Source organism: Thamnophis elegans, chromosome 3, assembly GCF_009769535.1.
Source record: "Thamnophis elegans isolate rThaEle1 chromosome 3, rThaEle1.pri, whole genome shotgun sequence".
NCBI lineage: Eukaryota > Metazoa > Chordata > Lepidosauria > Squamata > Colubridae > Thamnophis > Thamnophis elegans.
The window spans coordinates 131,493,359-131,511,258 of NC_045543.1; the positions used below are offsets into that span (position 1 = coordinate 131,493,359).

At 40.6% G+C, this 17,900-nt stretch overlaps 1 protein-coding gene across 1 annotated transcript in view; it reads left to right on the plus strand.

Moving 5' to 3' along the window:
- PDZD2 (PDZ domain containing 2) overlaps positions 1–17,900 on the plus strand; it is a 114,710-nt gene that overhangs the window by 59,914 nt on the left and 36,896 nt on the right. The window contains 6 exon segments of the mRNA XM_032213899.1: positions 1,678–1,797; positions 4,195–4,309; positions 5,237–5,310; positions 6,676–6,901; positions 11,584–11,701; positions 14,994–15,126. Coding sequence (XP_032069790.1) covers positions 1,678–1,797; positions 4,195–4,309; positions 5,237–5,310; positions 6,676–6,901; positions 11,584–11,701; positions 14,994–15,126 — 786 coding nt within the window.

A 17,900-nucleotide genomic window follows, 5' to 3' on the forward strand; every position in this document is an offset into this window, starting at 1 on the left:
TGCAGCCAAATAATTCCTCATTTTAACTATTGGTAATTGATGGAGGGACCAAAGATTAAAACAAATGTAACTCAATCATGAACCAGAATGCAAAAGCTGTACAGGTAGTCCTTGACTTAACAATCACCATTGGGAATGCAACTGTGGCTAAACAAGCATGGCTGTTAAGTAAGTCGCATCTGATTTAATAGCCATTTTTTACCATGTTGTTAAGCGAATCGCTGCGGGTCTTAAGTGAATCCAGCACTTATTAAGTGAATCCAGCTTTCCCCATTGACGTTGCTTGTTGGGAAAGCCTCAAATGGAAGTCATGTGACGCTGGGACATTGAAACCATTGTAAATACACATTGGTGGCGAAATCCCTGAATTTCAGCCATGTGACCGTCGGGATGTTGGGACGGCTGGTCATAAGTCGTTTTTTAGTGCCGCTGTTGTAACTTCGAACAGTTGCCAAATGAATGGTTCTAAGTTGAGGACTACTTGTAATTCATATGCAAGCAAAGCTTATTGTGATGCCTTAATTGTATATGGTAGAACAGTGGTTCTCAACCTTCCCAATGCCACGACCCTTTAATACTGTTCCTCATGTTGTGGTGACCCCCAACCATAAAATTGGTGTCTCGGTTCCTAAGACCATCGAAAATATGTGTTTCCTGATGGTCTTACCCTGTGAAAGGGTCATTTGACCCCCAAAGAGGTCCCGACCCACAGGTTGAGAACCACTGTGGTAGAATATTTATTTAATTTGAATTAAAAAGTATAGCGTATTGCAGAAAATTTTAGAAGATGCTTCCTTGTGTTCCCTGGTACTTACCTTAATTTATTTTCTACCCAGTTTGTGTGTGTGTGTGTGTGTGTGTGTGTGTGTGTGTGTGTGTGTGTGTTTAGATAGTCCTCGATTTACAGTAGTTCACTTAATGACCGTTCGAAGTTAGAACGACACTGAAAAAAGTGACTTATGACCATTTTTCACACTTATGACTGTCGCAGCACCCCCATGGTCATGTGATTTACAATTAGGATGCTTGACAACTGACTCTCATTTATGACAGTTGCAGTGTCGCATAGCCATGTGATCTCCTTTTGCGACCTTCTGACAAGCAAAGTCAATGAGGAAACCTGATTCACTTAACAACTATGTGACTAATTTAAGAACAGTGGTAAATCACTTAATAAAGGTGGCGAGAAAAGTTGTAAAATGGGACAAAACTCACTTTAAACATTTCTCACTTAACAACATTAATTTTTGGCTCAATTGTGGTTGTAAGTTGAGGACTACCTTTATTTAAGCACTTACATGTACAAAAATGTAATTACTAATTACTATTTGCTACCATCATGCGCCATGGTGGCGCAGTGGTTATAATGCAGTACTGCAGGCTATTTCTGCTTACTGCTGGCTGCCAGCAGTTTTGGTAGTTTGATCCTGATTGGCTCAAGGTTGACTCAGCATTCCTTCCTTCCAAGGTTGGTAAAATGAGGACCCAGATTGTTGGGGGAAATATGCAGATTCTGCAAAACCGCTTAGAGAGGGCTATAAAGCACTGTGAAGCGTTATATAAGTCTAAATGCTATTGCTTTTGCTACAAACCAAAAACCAAAGTTAGACAACTTATAATTGAGAAACAATCATTCTGCGTTTTTTTGCAAATATTGTGATTGTTTTATTTCTGAAGGAATACCACATTGTTAAGAAATCCACTCGTTCACTGAGTGCAGCACAGGTTGAGTACCCCTGGCGACTGACGCAGCCATCTATTATTTCCAACATTGTTCTGATGAAGGGGCAGGGCAAGGTAAGAATGAAGTAAAAAAAAAAAGACTTGAATATTGCGTGTCTGTCTAGGAAGTTTAGGAATCGATGTCAAGAACTCTTTTGAGAACCCAAGTTACAGAGGGCTGTTCCAAAATCTATTTCAACAAAATAGATGCTATTCCAAAATTTAGAACCACATAATAGTTGGTACAGTATGGGGGAGAGGGGGGAGTAATATCCACACCTCTTGAAAATATGAGGTCACTGATGGTAAAAGGGTTGGGGTCTTTATAAATACTGTATATCCCATTTAGGATTATTTTACACTGAAGAGCCCACTCTTTGTGATTAGAAATTTATTAGTGATGACAGCCGCTTTGGTTAGTGGTTAAAGCATTGGGCTAGAAAGTAGGAGACCATGGGTTCTGTTGTTGTTGTTAGTCGTGAAGTCGTGTCCGACCCATCGTGACTCCATGGACAACATTTCTCCAGGCCTTCCTGTTCTCTACCATCCTCTGGAGTCCATTTATGCTCATGCCGACTGCTTCGGTGACTCCATCCAGCCACCTCATTTTCTGTTGTCCCCTTCTTCTTTTGCCCTCAATTGTTCCCAGCATTAGGCTCTTCTCCAGTGAGTCCTTCCTTCCCATTAAGTGGCCAAAGTATTTGAGTTTCACCTTCAGGATCTGGCCTTCCAAAGAGCAGTCAGGGTTGATCTCTTCTAGGACTGACCAATTTGATCGCCTTGCAGTCCAAGGGACTTGCAGGAGTCCTCTCCAGAACCATAGTTCAAATGCTTCAATTCTTTGGTGCTCAACTTTCACAGCCATACATTGCAACTGGGAAACCCAACCATGAGTTCTAGACTTACCTTAAGTGCAAAACCAGCTGAGTGATCTTAAGCTAGTCACTTTCTCTCCCTAGAAAGAAGGTAATGGCCAATGATTCTGAAAAAGAAAGACCTTGCCAAGAAAAGTTCAGGGACTTGTCTAGGCAGTCTCCGAGTATCGGACACAATTGAATGGAAGACGGAAAAAAAAGCCTCACTAGCCCAAAATATGTCATTTTTAATGGTTGGCCAGCTGTTGCCCAGGCCATTCCTGGATAGGGATCATTTGGCCAAGGTGATTAATACTGCTAAACTGTCTTGTTGGATTATTGAGAATGTTCTACCGTGTTTCCCCAAAAATAAGACAGGGTCTTATTTTCTTTTGACCCCAGAGATAAGTGCTTGGCTTTATTTTTGTGGAGGTCTTATTAGTTTTGAGGTGCAGGAGGTGGTGAGTGTGCTGTGTTGCAATATTTTCGGGCAGGGCTTATTTTCAGGGGAGGGCTTATTTTAGTGCATGCGCTCAAAAGCCTGATTGGGCTTATTATCTGGGGAGGTCTTATTTTTGGGGAAACTGGGTAATTGGGTTGCCTCTGAAGAAGTGTCAGGAAGTTCAGTGGAGAACTTGATTGCCAGCATTTAAAACAGATTCAGTGAGGTTTGCCCACATAACTCTAATTTTAATTGGACATTTGCCTATTCATTTCAGGTCTCTTCCTCTTGCAGTCTGCCCACATCTTAAGATCTTTTGCCAAAGCTGTATTTCGGGCTCTCATTGAAAACAGCATGCAGACACTTCTGCTAGTTCTACAGCCTAGCATTGTGCTGAGATAGTATTATTCTCCCTTCCTTTTAAAACTTCTTCTTTTTTCTTACTGAAACTAGTTTAGTTAGTTTAGTTTGCTCAATCGAATGCCTGTTTGGGAAGTTGTGGGGTCCCAAAGGTGCTTTTTCAAGTGGTTATTGGAAGTTCTGGTCTTTCTTCGAAGACGTTTCGCTTCTCATCCAAGAAGCTTCTTCAGCTCAGCTTCAACAAGCAACAGAGCTGTAAAAGCTTCTTGGATGAGAAGCAGGGGTGGGTTTCTCGCCCCGTTCCAACCGGTTCGGTTAGAACGAGGCCGGCGGCGTCCTTGCGCATGCATGCGGTGCGTGCGTGCACTTGCGCGGCGCACGCATGCGTACTAGCGTCTGTGCGATGCTCCAGCTGCTCCTGGAGGATCGCACAGGCGGTGTATGCGTCCTGCGCATGCGTGGAAGCGCAGAATTCGGCAAAACCGGGTAAGGAGCGGGCGCGGGCGCGCGCGGGTGCGCGGGCGCGGGGGGGGGGCCTTCGCCGTTCCCGGAAGTTACTTACTTCCGGGTTCGGCGACCAACCGGATCGCAGGGACCGCCGCGAACCGGTTGAAACCCACCCCTGATGAGAAGCGAAACGTCTTCAAAGAAAGACCAGAAATCCCAATTGCCTCTTGAAAAAGCACCTTTGGACAGCCATAACCTGAATGACTGAGAATTTCCGTAGACATACGTAGAAGTTATGGGGTATTTGCCTATGGATATTCTTATGGGGTATTTATTCCTCTTCCTCTGCTCTAATTTGTACCTATGTAGGGTCTTGGATTCAGCATTGTGGGGGGACAAGATTCCGCCAGGGGTCGTATGGGCATTTTTGTCAAGACAATTTTTCCAAATGGGGCTGCAGCAGCTGATGGCAGATTAAAAGAAGGTATGTTTGCCAAAAAAACAACAACCAACAACCAGATTTCTGTTAGCCCAATGACTTGTCTAAAATAACAATTTTCCAAGCCATTTAATGAAAAGAAGGACTAGGGGAGACATGATAGCAGTATTCCTATATCTCAGGGGTTGCAACAAAGAAGAAGGAGTCAAACTATTCTCCAAAGCATCTGAGGGCAGAACAATGGGTGGAAACTAATCAAGGAGAGAAGCAACTTAGAACTGAGGAGAAATTTCCTGACAGTTAGAACAATTACTCATTGGAACAACTTGCCTCCAGAAGCTGTGAATGCTCCAACACTGGAAGTTTTAAAGAAGATGTTGGATAACCCTTTGTCTGAAGTGGTGTAGGGTTTTCTGCCTAACAACTCTGTTATTCTATTCTTATAATGCAAACCATATCCCGAAGCCATAGTTTGTGCTGTACCACATTTGGTGACAAACAGTTCTTCACCCAAGATCCAGACGGGTGGAAACTGTAATCCAGCCTCCCATTCCTACCCTTAAACCATTCTGAATCCTGAAATTGGATGAGATTTCATCCAACAAAATTCAGCTGTTCTGCTTATTGTTCATGTATTGTGAGCTGTTCATCCCTGCAAATTCTTTTTTTTTGCTACCATTAATAAATAAGAATGACTGCTAAGCATTTTTCCCACTTGTTAGGCTTCCAAAATTCCAAATACACAAGATAACTAAACTACAAAATGCTTCCGGATTTGTACAGTCTAATGAAAATTCCAGGTCAAAAGTAATGTGTCACTTTTAAATTTTTTATTTCTCCGAGCATAGAAAGAGATAAAACATTTTATAATATACTAATATTAGAAGAGCTAGAATGCCTTTTATTTCTAAAAAAAAAACAGCATTTCATCCTATCTAAATGCTCTTAATGCATTTTGCTTTGACTTTCCAGGAGATGAACTTCTGGAAGTTAATGGAGAATCATTACAAGGGCTGACTCATCAGGAAGCAATTCAAACCTTCAAAGTAGGTAGATTCAATGTCCTTCAAAACTCTCAAAAGTTCAGAACCAACCTGATTTTGTTATATGGGAAAAAATAGAAATTATGGTACAGCACATCTGGATGCTATATCCAGGTGGGGAAAAGCTTTTTTATTTTTTATACTAGCTGATAACCTGTTGCTGCCCAGGTATTTATTTATCCCAACTCTCCTTCCATGAATGTCGCAGCAATGTCTAATATTGGATTTTTCCCCTTGTGGAGTACTGTGAAGCCATTACCATGGCAACTCCACAGCGCTGTACATTAGAAGCCATTTTAAGGCAGTACGGTAGAAACCAATTTAAGGCACAACAGGCTGTATCTTAACAGAACGCACACACCGAGGGACTTAGGGGTGTCTTACCCACACAGTATTTGTGTCCAGAGGGTAAGTAATCTGTGTACCAAGTTTGGTTGAAGTTGCTCAAGGCGTTCCAGAGTTATGCTGGAATACACACACACACACACACACACACACACACACACAGAGCCATTTAGATAGATAGATAGATAGATAGATAGATAGATAGATAGATAGATAGATAGATAATAGATAGAGATTTGTTTTGTCTTAAAAACAAATTGCCACATGATTGAGTGATGGGGAAAGATGGGTTCAGAAAAGTTATTTGTTCCAGCATCTTTTTTGGAGTTGTTTTTTATGGGTCCTAGACAAAGCAGGAAATTATCCTGGAAAATAATTTGCATTGTCATCTACATTTTCTACAACCATAAAAGGTATCTTAGGCAAGGTTGGTAAAAAATATTCCTTAGGTAAAGTTCAAAGTTACAATGGCATCGTGGGAAAAATGACATGACGGTTTTTCACACTTACAACCATTTCAGTAACCCCATGGTCACGTGATCAAAATTCAGATGATTGGCAATGAACTTATATTTATGATGGTTGCAGGGTTCCACAATCACGTTATCACCTTTTGTGAGCTTCTGACAAGCAAAGTCAATGGAGAAGTCAGATTCTCTTAACAACAATGTTACTAACTTAACAATTGCAGCGATTCACTTAACAGCTGTGGCACAAAGGGTCGTAGAATGATGCAAAATTCACTTAATAAATGTTAGCAACAAAAATGTTGGGCTCAATCGTGGTCATAAGTCAAAGACTACCTGCACACACATTGGCAACAGAACTTCTAAATCAAATTGTAGAGAATGATCCACTGTACTGATCAATTCCCATCATACTGTGTTTTTTATTCAAGAGCAGGTGTTCCACATAATGATTCCAGACACGTTCCAAGTTCTAGAGGTGTAATTTATGTCTTAGTTTTTGAGACAAAGGAAGAGTGGCGATACTATAAACCTAACAACTCTGTTGCTTTTATAGCAACTGAAGAAAGGTGTGGTGACTCTCACAGTGCGAACCAGACTTCGCAGCCCAAGCCTTACGCCATGCCCAACTCCCATATTACTGAGCCGGTCCAGTTCTCCCAGCTCCAATGCCAGTGGAGGTGCCTCATTTCCCAGTGGTGAAGATGGAGATGCTTCCTCTTCTAGTCGCAAAGGACCTGGACCAAAGGACAGAATCGTCATGGAAGTCACTCTAAATAAAGGTTTGAGAAAATGCGACTATTTTTGTTCTGGTGAAAATAATCAGGTCCCAAAGTGCTTTGGCAAAGCAGCGAAAACATCCTAAGGAAGATTTTAGAAAGGGCGGGGGATAAAAACAATAATAAGATTTTAATAAGTGTTGGACTCCTTTTCCTGTAAATCTGAGCTGGGATGGTTAGTGATCAAATTGTTTGTCTGGCGCGTCTAGAAGGAACCGAGATGGTGGGAAAGGCTTTGGGGGCAGGTAATGGAAACTACGCTATAAAAGCAAATTGGTTTTGTTGAAATTGCATTGAAATTTGTGGATGGGAAACTTCCAACATTACATGTAAAAAAATAATAATAATCACATGCTGTCTTCTGGCTGGCCCCATGCAAAATATTAAAATAGTCACATAGAAACTGATAATATACCAAGAACTCTGCATGAGTAGATTTAACACACCACTGGAAGTATTTGTCTAACCACACTGAAATGAAACACATGGGACTTCTTCCTGTTGGGTAGGATAGAAGCCAATTCAAGAAATCTTTGTGACACCAAGGCGAATTGTGGTAGTCCACTTATTTGGTATGGAGTTATGTTTGGCACTGAAGATCTTTTACAACAGGGTTCCCCAACCCCTCCAGTCCATGGACCAGCATTGGTCAGCGACATGCCAGCAATCGGGCAGGGAAACACCATCCATGGGATGCAGAGAGTACACAAAACCATGGGACTTCCTGTCCGCGGGAAAACCTTTCTCCACAGAACTGGTCTCTGGTGCCCCAAAGGCTGTTGTTTTATAAGGCCTGTGGTGTCATTCCTGAGGTGGAATGTAAAGCCTCCTTCAAGTTGGACTTGATGCTTTGTGATTTTATGGACAGATCCATGCAGTGTTATGAATATGGCTTGCCTTTGCTTTTTGCAGAATGGTTTCTCCCCCAACCCACCCCAAATTTTGCTAGGTTTTTCTTGTTGGCTCTAATCCAAGGATTTACCATGTCCACGTTTTTTATAAACTATCTAGTCATGGAATAAATTGCCACTGACGCTGAAAACCATCCTCCCCATCATTAGAGTTGAAAAGGAGGCTCGGAGCATATTTATTTAAAAAGGCACAGATGTCCTTGAGTTTTCCTGGTAATGTTCCAGGAGTGGTTTGCCTCCTGGGAATTTTTATTTTGACTTCCCAGAATAGCCTAGAAAAGATGAACCATGGCTGAAGCCATGTTTATTTCCACAGGGGTTTTTGATGGTTTTTATTTAACTGGGTGGTTTTTTTTTAAATTTCTCCTTCTAAATCTGGAATCATTAGGGAAATAGGTGACATGTAGGTTCAGAAGTTTTGATGGATAAAAAGCACGAGAGATGTAACAGAGTGGGAAGGACAGGGACAGGAAAAAAATACCCTTTAACAGCTACTTTCTTGGATCAGCTGGATTTCAACCAGTGGCGGGATCCTGCCAGTTTAACAACTGGTTCAGTGATCATGTGCTGCGTGACTGTGTGTGTGTGCACACTTTTATAAAAACTTACCTTCCATATTACTTCTTGGGGAGTAACACAGCTGGGGCGCAGCAATCCACTTTGCCATGCTAATCAGCTGAGAGGATATAAGTAAGTAAAGCGCAAAAGTGAGCAGGCGGGCCAACCTGATTGTCGGAGCGAACCGGTTCGTTCTCAGCTGATTGTCGAAGCTATCGGTTCAGCCAAACTAGTCCGAACCGCCTGAATCCCACCCCTGATTTCAACCCTCTTCCATCCCTGGAAGCTGAAAAGGCCAACAATCTACAAGTAGTACTTGACTTTAAAAAGTTCATTTAGCGACTGTTGAAGTTACAATGGCACTGAAAAAAGCGACTTATGTCCGTTTTTCACACTTACGACTATTGCAGCATCCCCACGGTCATGTGACCAAAATTCAGATATTTAGTGACTGACTCATATTTATGACGGATGCCATGTCCCAGGTTCATGTGTGATCCCCTTTTGCGACACTTAACAGCCGCGTTACTAACTTAACAAATGCAGGGATCCACTTAATAACTGTGTCAGGAAAGCTCATAAAATGGGACAAAACTTATTTAACAACCTTCTCAGCAGCAGAAAATTTGGGCTCAGTTGTGGTCATAAGGTGAGAACTAGTTGTATTCATTTTTATGACAAATAATTTTAAATGGATCATAATGGGGTAACAGAGAGAGGCAGGAAAGATGGCTGCTTCTGCTATGAAGTGCCTGCTCCTTAAAATCATTTCAGAATTGCTTCCATATCCTTCCCAGATTTAGAAGAATTTTATGGTATTTATCTTGCTTGGAGTTTCCTATCTTATAATTGATTTTCAACCTGTTCCCTTCTTCTCTGCCCCCTGCCCTGAGTCCTTCCCATGGGCTCCTATGCCTTTCAAGTCTTTCAAATGTCATTAACCAAAATGTTATATTTTTAACTAATGTTGTGACTTGTGGAGGGAAAGGTGCTCTGATTAAAAACAACGGAAAGAACAAATCAGATTAATAAACAAGCGTTGAGTAGAAAATCAGGTTAAATCTGTTTTAAATTTATAATACATAATCCTTTCCAGCTTTTGCAAAGAATTTTTTACTGGAAGAATTTACAGTTAGACCCTGGAAAGATATTTCATCATGATTTCGAGCCTGAGGAATAAGAAGGGTACATTTCATATAGGGAATAAACAAGGAAAGTGTTTGTAATGGCTTCTTTTATTACATTTGGCTCTTGGGCATAAGCACTTTTGGAGTGGAGAGATGTCAAGAATCACCACAGAATCAAATGTTTCTATGACTTTGTTTCACTTCCTATCAGCTTTCATCAAGATATCTTGATCTGAGGGAAGTAAGGGAAGAATCAAAGCCAAATGAAGAAAATACAGCAACTGAGAGGGGCACAGTCTTCTCATTTAAATTGGGTTGGCTCAGGAATTCTGGGAGTTGAAGTCCACAAGTCATAAAGGGGCCATAGTTCTCCACCTCTGCTTTAAAGTCAGCCTTAAACTCCTTAGTAGAAGGAGGAAACGTCCCCTCATCCACCCTGACTCATTGCAAAGAGTCTTAGCCATTTCAAGATCTATGGATGAACAGAATGGAATGGAAATATGGAAAGGAATGGAATGGAATAGAATAGAATAGAAATATGCAATGCAATGCAATGGAATAGAATAAAATAGAAATATGGAATGGAATAGAATAGAATAAAAATATGGAATGGAATAGAATGGAATAGAAATATGGAATGGAATGGAATAGAAATATGGAATGGAATAGAAATATGGAATGGGATGGAAATGTGGAATGGAATGGAATAGAATAGAATAGAAATATGGAATAGAATAGAATAGAAATATGGAATGGAATGGAAATATGGAATGGAATAGAATAGAATAGAAATATGGAATAGAATAGAATAGAAATATGGAATGGAATGGAATAGAATAGAAATATGGAATGGAATGGAATAGAACAGAATAGAAATATGGAATGGAATGGAATAGAATAGAAATATGGAATGGAATAGAAATATGGCATGGAATAGAATAGAATAGAAATATGGAATGGAATAGAATAGAAATATGGAATGGAATAGAATAGAATAGAAATATGGAATGGAATGGAATAGAAATATGGAATGGAATGGAAATGTGGAATGGAATGGAATAGAATAGAATAGAAATATGGAATAGAATAGAATAGAATAGAAATATGGAATGGAATGGAATGGAAATGTGGAATGGAATGGAATAGAATAGAAATGTGGAATAGAATAGAATAGAATAGAAATATGGAATGGAATGGAATAGAATAGAAATATGGAATGGAATGGAATAGAACAGAATAGAAATATGGAATGGAATGGAATGGAATAGAATAGAAATATGGAATGGAATAGAAATATGGCATGGAATAGAATAGAATAGAAATATGGAATGGAATAGAATAGAATAGAAATATGGAATGGAATAAAATAGAATAGAAATATGGAATGGAATGGAATGGAATAGAAAAGAAAAGAATAGAACAGAATAGCTTTATTGTCACTTTGTACACTAATCAACATACATTAAAATGAAATTACGTTGCATACAGCTCTCAAAGGGTCTCCACCTCTAATGTAAACATAAACATGACAAGCTAAACAAACAAACAAACAATTACAAAATTATACATGTACTCACATATATTATATGACATGGAGAAACAACACAGTTTAGTTTGGATATATACATGTAAATGGCAAGAGAAACAAATCTTCCGAGATTTCCAGATGGATGGCATAGAGAACAAAGCTGTTACAAAATCTGATAGTCCTGCCAGAAATACTTCGAAACCTCCCCCCAGAGGGGAGCAACAGCAACAGACCATAAAGTGGGTGTGTGGGGTCTCTAACAATGATTCGGGCACTAAGTACATAGTGCTTATAAGCAGTACCCTGAATGAGAGGAAGCGAGCTTCCTATAATCTTCTCAGTTGTCCTTACCACTCTCTGTATGGACTTTCTATCTGAGGCACTGCTCTCACCAAACCAAACAGTGATGCAGTTTGTTAAAATGCTCTCAAGTGTGCCTCTGTAAAAAGTGGCCATGATAGAAGGGTTTCTACAAAGAACAATTCTTAAGAAGTATTTTATGCCTTGTGACTGTGCCAGTGAACAATAAGTTAAACTATTCTTGTTTTTATTTCATCACAGAACCCGGGGTTGGCTTGGGCATTGGTGCTTGTTGCCTCACCTTGGAGAACAGCCTTCCGGGTATATATATTCACAGCTTGGCTCCAGGATCTGTGGCTAAAATGGATGGAAGATTAAGGTTAGTCCTGAACTGGTTTCTTAAAGGCCCCCATCATTCATTCGGTCATTCAATTTAGAGGTCACCCAGCTCCACAGGACTCTGAGTAGCTTATGATATGAAAAGCAGAGAACAGTAAAGCACCAGGAACAAAGGTTATACAGTATACATCCAAAAGATACTACATCAGTTAAAATTCTGCTGGCACCTGCATTGTTGTTTTCAGTGCAATGTCATTTTATCATAACTGCAAATGGGGCATACCTTGGACTTCCCCTCCCTGCCTCACCTGCACAGCCATGGCATCAGTGGCAGATACCAGAGCAACAGCCAGCAGGGCAAAACCTGCTCCCATTATTCTGAGTGAGAGCTCCCTGCTGTAATAGGGTCAATAGGCATGAGGTATCTTCTCTTATGCCTAGGAGCGCAAACATGATCTTCTCCCTACCTATTAGCTGCGACTTCCTTTTAAAAACTCTTATCTGGCAGGGTGTAGAGACTATGGAAGATGCTCTTGAGGAGATATGCAAGAACTGTCACCTAAGCCAAAGGAGCTGAATCATAGTTTAAGTTCAGAAACTATGAGATGGGGAGGGTGGGATGACCTAATGATTAAGATGCTGGGCTTGTCCACTGGAAGGTCGGCAGTTTGAGACCCAAGCACCACATTCTTGCCCATTCTTGCCCCAGTTCCTGCCTCACCTAGCGATTTGAAAGCATGCAAGGGAAAGTAGATAGGTACCACTATGGTGAGAAAGTAACAGTGTTCCATGCATCTGGGTGAATAGTCATGCAGACTGTGCTCGCTCCCTTGGCTAGGAAAAGGAGATAAACGCTGCCCCTTAGAGTCAGACATGGCTGGACAGGGAAAACCTTTACCTTTACTATGAGATATGGTTTGGAAATATTTCAGGTAGATGACTTCCTAACTATAAGACAGAGAAGGAGATACAGTACAGTTGTAATTGTAGCTTCCCGGAATTGATTTCCTCATCTGGTCTACCTTTGGGGCTATCACAGTGGTAGGAAGGGTTTGCAATGAGATTCCTTTTATGCTCAAAAAAGCCACTGGAAACCCAGTTCATGTTTCTGAACCCTTAGGAAGCGCACTTCTTATAGTTTATGGTAATCCAAGACCCAGTGTGCTTGGCCCTGACTGAGATCTCATGGTAGTTCTGGATTATCTCAAGACATTTCATTTTTTTTTTCTTTAGGCTTTGTTTTGTGTCACGTTAAGACACAAGATGGGCACGACTTGTCTCTGGAAGCCTAGTGGCATTAATTATTATTTCAGGTAGTTCTTGCTTAAAAACAGTAATTGGGACTGGAAACTCTGTTGAGAAGCAATACAGTCATAAGTAAAAAAAAAACACCATATGATTGCATCATTTAGTGGCAAACGTTCGGGTTGCTGTCGTTAAGCAAGGGTCCTGAGGACCTCACTTGACCATGACTTGTGACTTTCTAACTGCTCCCCTGTTGCTTTGCCTTGTGGGAATCTGGAGGGTAAGTCGCAAATCACAATCATGTGACTGCAAAGATGCTGAACCAGCTGTAATTATGAGGACTGGTTCAGAGGTGGGTTGCTCCCGGTTTGGCCCAGTTCGGCTGAACTGGTAGGGATAATCTGGCCTGGGTTGCAGAACCGGCAGTGACCCAGGCTGGCCACCCCTCAGCCCCTGAACCGATTCCCCGGTCTTCATTGGCATTGCTGTATCTTGTTTATTAGCTTTTAATGGTCTTTGTGCATGCGCACAACCATTTACAGTGAACTGCGCATTCACAAGCAATGTGTGGCTGGTGCACGTGCGCATGAGTGAACTAGTACCGGTGCGCATGAGTGAACCAGTACAGGTTCGCATAGGAACTCACCCCTGGACTGGTTCTAACTACCATTTGTTCAGCACTTCCATAAATTGGAATGATCACTGAATAAATGGTAATTAAACGAGGATTAGCTATATTATTAACTTAAGAGGGAGATTGGGAGCCACATCCAAAGTTTTGTAAACTTCTTTCTGACCTTGGAACCACTGTTTCTATGCCCCTAAATTAAACACTTGCTTTATAGCCCTATGGAATTAAGTGGGTTACTTAACCTCGGAAGGGTTTTAGACTAGATGTATATCACTTCAGGTCAGATTCATTAATTCAAGTCACATTCAAGTCTTTAATATCTACATAAAGGTTCAGAAATTAAATAGAGTTAAAAGAGAACCAAAGGAGAAAGGGAGATAAGGAAGAATTGAACTAATTTGGAAGCAGGAGAGAGCTGATTACTCTCTCAGACAGCATCAGCCTATGAAGCAACTAAATCAACCTATTTCACAACTAGAAAAGTAATTTCACAGCTCCAATGATTCCTAGCTAGTTATGCAATTTTTAGAGTTTCTGCTCCAATTTTAAAGGATTTTGGCTTGTAGCTTAGCTGGCTATTAGAAAAGCCCATCTAAGAGGGAATTCTTTTGCTTCTGATTAGATCTTTAGAATTTGGTTTCTTTTAAAAAATTGACTGAATTAGCAGAGATGGCAAAAGTAACTGGTTTAATTAGAGACAATGGACTAGACAGTTTCATAAAAGACTGGAAGCTGCTTATGGACTTTCTACATGTTAAATAGAATAACAGAGGGATTTGAAGACTGTTGTAATGTAATGTTGACTGTTGTTTATACATATATATCAATATCTGGCTGTCTGTCTGTCTATCAACCTACCTATTTACATACCTACCTATCTACACATTAGATGTTGGGTCAGGGATGAAATCAATTTACCTTCGCTATCGGTTTGCAAATGTGAATCAGAGTATCAAAAATGGGATGTGATAACGTGGCCAGGTGGGCGGAGCCTCCTGCCGCCACTGCTACCGGTTCACCTGAATCGCGTAGAACCGGCTGAATTGCACCACTGTGTTGGGTCAATTTGATTATTAAATAAAGATCTCATCTGGAACTTTGTTTATATAATATAGTATTCTTGTTAAATAAGGATGAAAGCTTAAAACTATTTGTACACCTGTTCTGTAAGGGGAGGATATTTTATTTTATTATCTTATCTTATTTAAGCAATATTTAAGGGGTGCATTTTTTAGATATTTAATGTTAAACTTATTTGATATTTGGATCATTCTTTCCCTTTTTTGTACATTTTTTTCTTTGTTGTTGTTGTTGTTGTTAGTGTTGAATGTATGTTTTCCTGTTTTGCATTTTGGATTTATAGTAAATGTTTTCTGTCTGAACTTTTTCTGGTGAGATGGCTTCTTCTTCCCTCTGAGAAACGGCACCATTAAAGCTGATGTCTGTCTTTCTTTAGCCGTGGGGATCAGATCCTGGAAGCAGATTCAGTCAGTTTGCGTCATGCAGCGCTGAGTGAAGCTTACGCCATCTTGAGTGAATGTGGACCCGGCCCGGTTAGCCTTATTGTTAGCCGACATCCGAACCCAAAGGTATGAAGCAGAATGGAAGATATTCAGTTTTTCTCTGCAGCATTTCATTTATTTGGGATTTATAGGCCGCCCTTTTCCCTGAGGGGACTCAGGGCGGCTTACATTCATAGGATTTCCCCCCAAGCCTTGCACAATGGTTTTATATGTGAAAAAGTATATTAGAACAAAAAGACATATGTGCATCTTTAGCTGAATTCCTAACAATTCCAGCTCACAGGCTTGTTTCTCAGCAAAGTGCCTGATGATTCCAGTTTAAAAAAAAACCCAGCAGAGTGGATATTACAGATTAGTGCAGGATTGCCCAATTTGGTACACACCTGAATGGATCAACCCCCTTAACACTCTGATAGCATGGCCAAAACCAGGGGTGGGCTTTAAAAATTTCAGCAACAGGTTCTCTGCCCGGCTTCTGGGTGGGCGTGGCCATGGTGGGTGTGGCCTAGTCGGCCTCCTGCACCATGGCATTGGGTGGGTGGGGAGGCATTTTCGCCTTTCTCATGCTCTGGAGGCTTTCCTTGAGCTTCTGGGAGGATGAAAACTGCCTCCCCCGTCCTACAGAGGCTGGAAACGGGCCCGTTTCTGGCCTTCCTGAACTTTCAAGATGCCCATTTCTTCCCCCTCCCTGAGCCTCCACACGGGCCCTATGCTTACCTCACATCCAAAATGGTCCATGTGGGAGGAGAGAGGCGGGAGGGGCATAACGTTAGCTACGGGTTCTCCTGAACCCGGGGAAACCCATAGCAGCCCACCCCTGGCCAAAACCCGCTGTGGCTGGAGTTGTGATACTTGACATCCAAGACACCTAGAAAACCTGGGTTAATATATTTTATTTTTTTCTCACAATCTAGAAATATACATGTTAGGCATTTTCAGGCCCTGAGAAGCCTGATCACTGTAAAATCTCAGGGAGTAACTACTTTACTCTGTTTTATACTTTTTAACATTTTTGTTCTTTGTTGTGTATATAGTTTACACCACTCATTTTATGATTTATTCTGGTCCCCTAAGGCAGAAGCAGGTAACTTATATGCTCTTTATATACCTCAGACTAACACTTCTGCAAGGGACATGGTGGCTCAGTGGCTAAGATGCTGAACTTGTCAATCAGAAAGGTCAGCAGTTCGGCGGTTTGAATCCCTAGTGCCACATAACGGAGTGAGCTCCCGTTACTTGTCCCAGCTTCTGTCAACCTAACTGTTTGAAAGCACGTAAAAATGCAAGTAGAAAAATAGGGGCCAACTTGGTGGGAAGGTAACAGCATTCCGTGTACCTTCAGTGTTTAGTCATGCTGGCCACATGACCACGGAGACGTCTTCGGACAGTGCTGGCTCTTCGGCTTTGAAACAGAGATGAGCACTGCCCCCTAGAATCAGGAACGACTAGCACATGGCTTGTTCAGGTTGAGCAAAACTTGGATTTAAAAAAATCTGATTTGGTATTGTGTGAATGTAGTTATAAATCACCTAGTTTGCCCATTTATTCAGTACAGGGGAGAGGGGAAGCTTCTATCCACCCTCGTAGTATTTATATCAGGGGTCTCCAACCTTGGCAACTTTAAGACTTGTGGACTTCAATTTCCAGAATTCCTCAGCCAGCTGGCTGAGGAATTCTGGGAGTTGAAGTCCACGACTTAAAGTTGCCAAGGTTGGAGACTCCTAATTTATATGGCTCATTCTGTTCAATGATTTGTACCTTTGATGTTTTACATCAAACATGAAGATACTTTTTTCTATAGAAGATCATAAGAAAAATAGATATTGTCCTACGCTTTTTAATATAAGCACATATTTTTTTTAAAACCAACTAAATACAAAGATCACACATTAATTGAGGGGTGCCTGGGCTCCTCTTCATACCCTTAAAGGAATTTTGAAAGGAAATTCATGTCAGCCTGATTTCCAAAGCACACCCTGCTAATAAGTAAAGATTTGAATGTTTTAGTTTGTCCTATTTTTTTTTAGCAATTACTTTTTACTATTTTGCACTTTGTGATTGTTCTACTTTGTATATATAAAATTCTATCTCTTCGTTGTTCCTTTATTAAGCTTGGCATGTTGTTCTTACTCTCACTTTCCATTTCATTTTATAGACAATTTCATGGACACAAACTCCCCTTTTTAAAATATACATATTTTTATAGCTAATCTACATTCCATCAGACAGAATTGTTTTTGTTCCCAAATTACCTGGTATTTTTCTTTTTTAAGTATTTCCAAAACCAATTCCACAGAATAAATTTTTCTTTCTTTGTTTTTTGAGTAAATGGGGCTCTGAAAGCTGATTTAAGCTACTAAATTTGCTTTGGAAAGCATACAGTTCCTTTCAGTTGTAGGAGTGTGCCTTGAGTGTTGAGTTACACCAAGTCAAACAAAAAGGATAGGTTCTACATATACAACCCTTTCCTTTGCAGTTGCCACCTTTAAATCAAAATGCTGCGGATGGTTTGTTGGAGACTAAAGAATCCCACCTCAATTTTTTAAAAGTAGCTGTGCTAGGAAAAGGAAACTATAACAACAAATGTGATCTTTGCAGATAGATTCAATTAGAATTCCATAGATTTGTAAGATATTTTAGGAATCCACTAACCCAGCTACCTTCTTAGCACAGAATCCATTAGAATATCTCTAATAATGGAATTTTATATGTACACGAATTTCATTCTGACTTGGAGACAGTTACCATCTAGAGCAGTGGTTCCCAACCTTTTTTTGGCCATGCCCCACCTAAGCATCTCTAAAACCCTGATGCCCCTCCCCCATGACATATATTTTTTA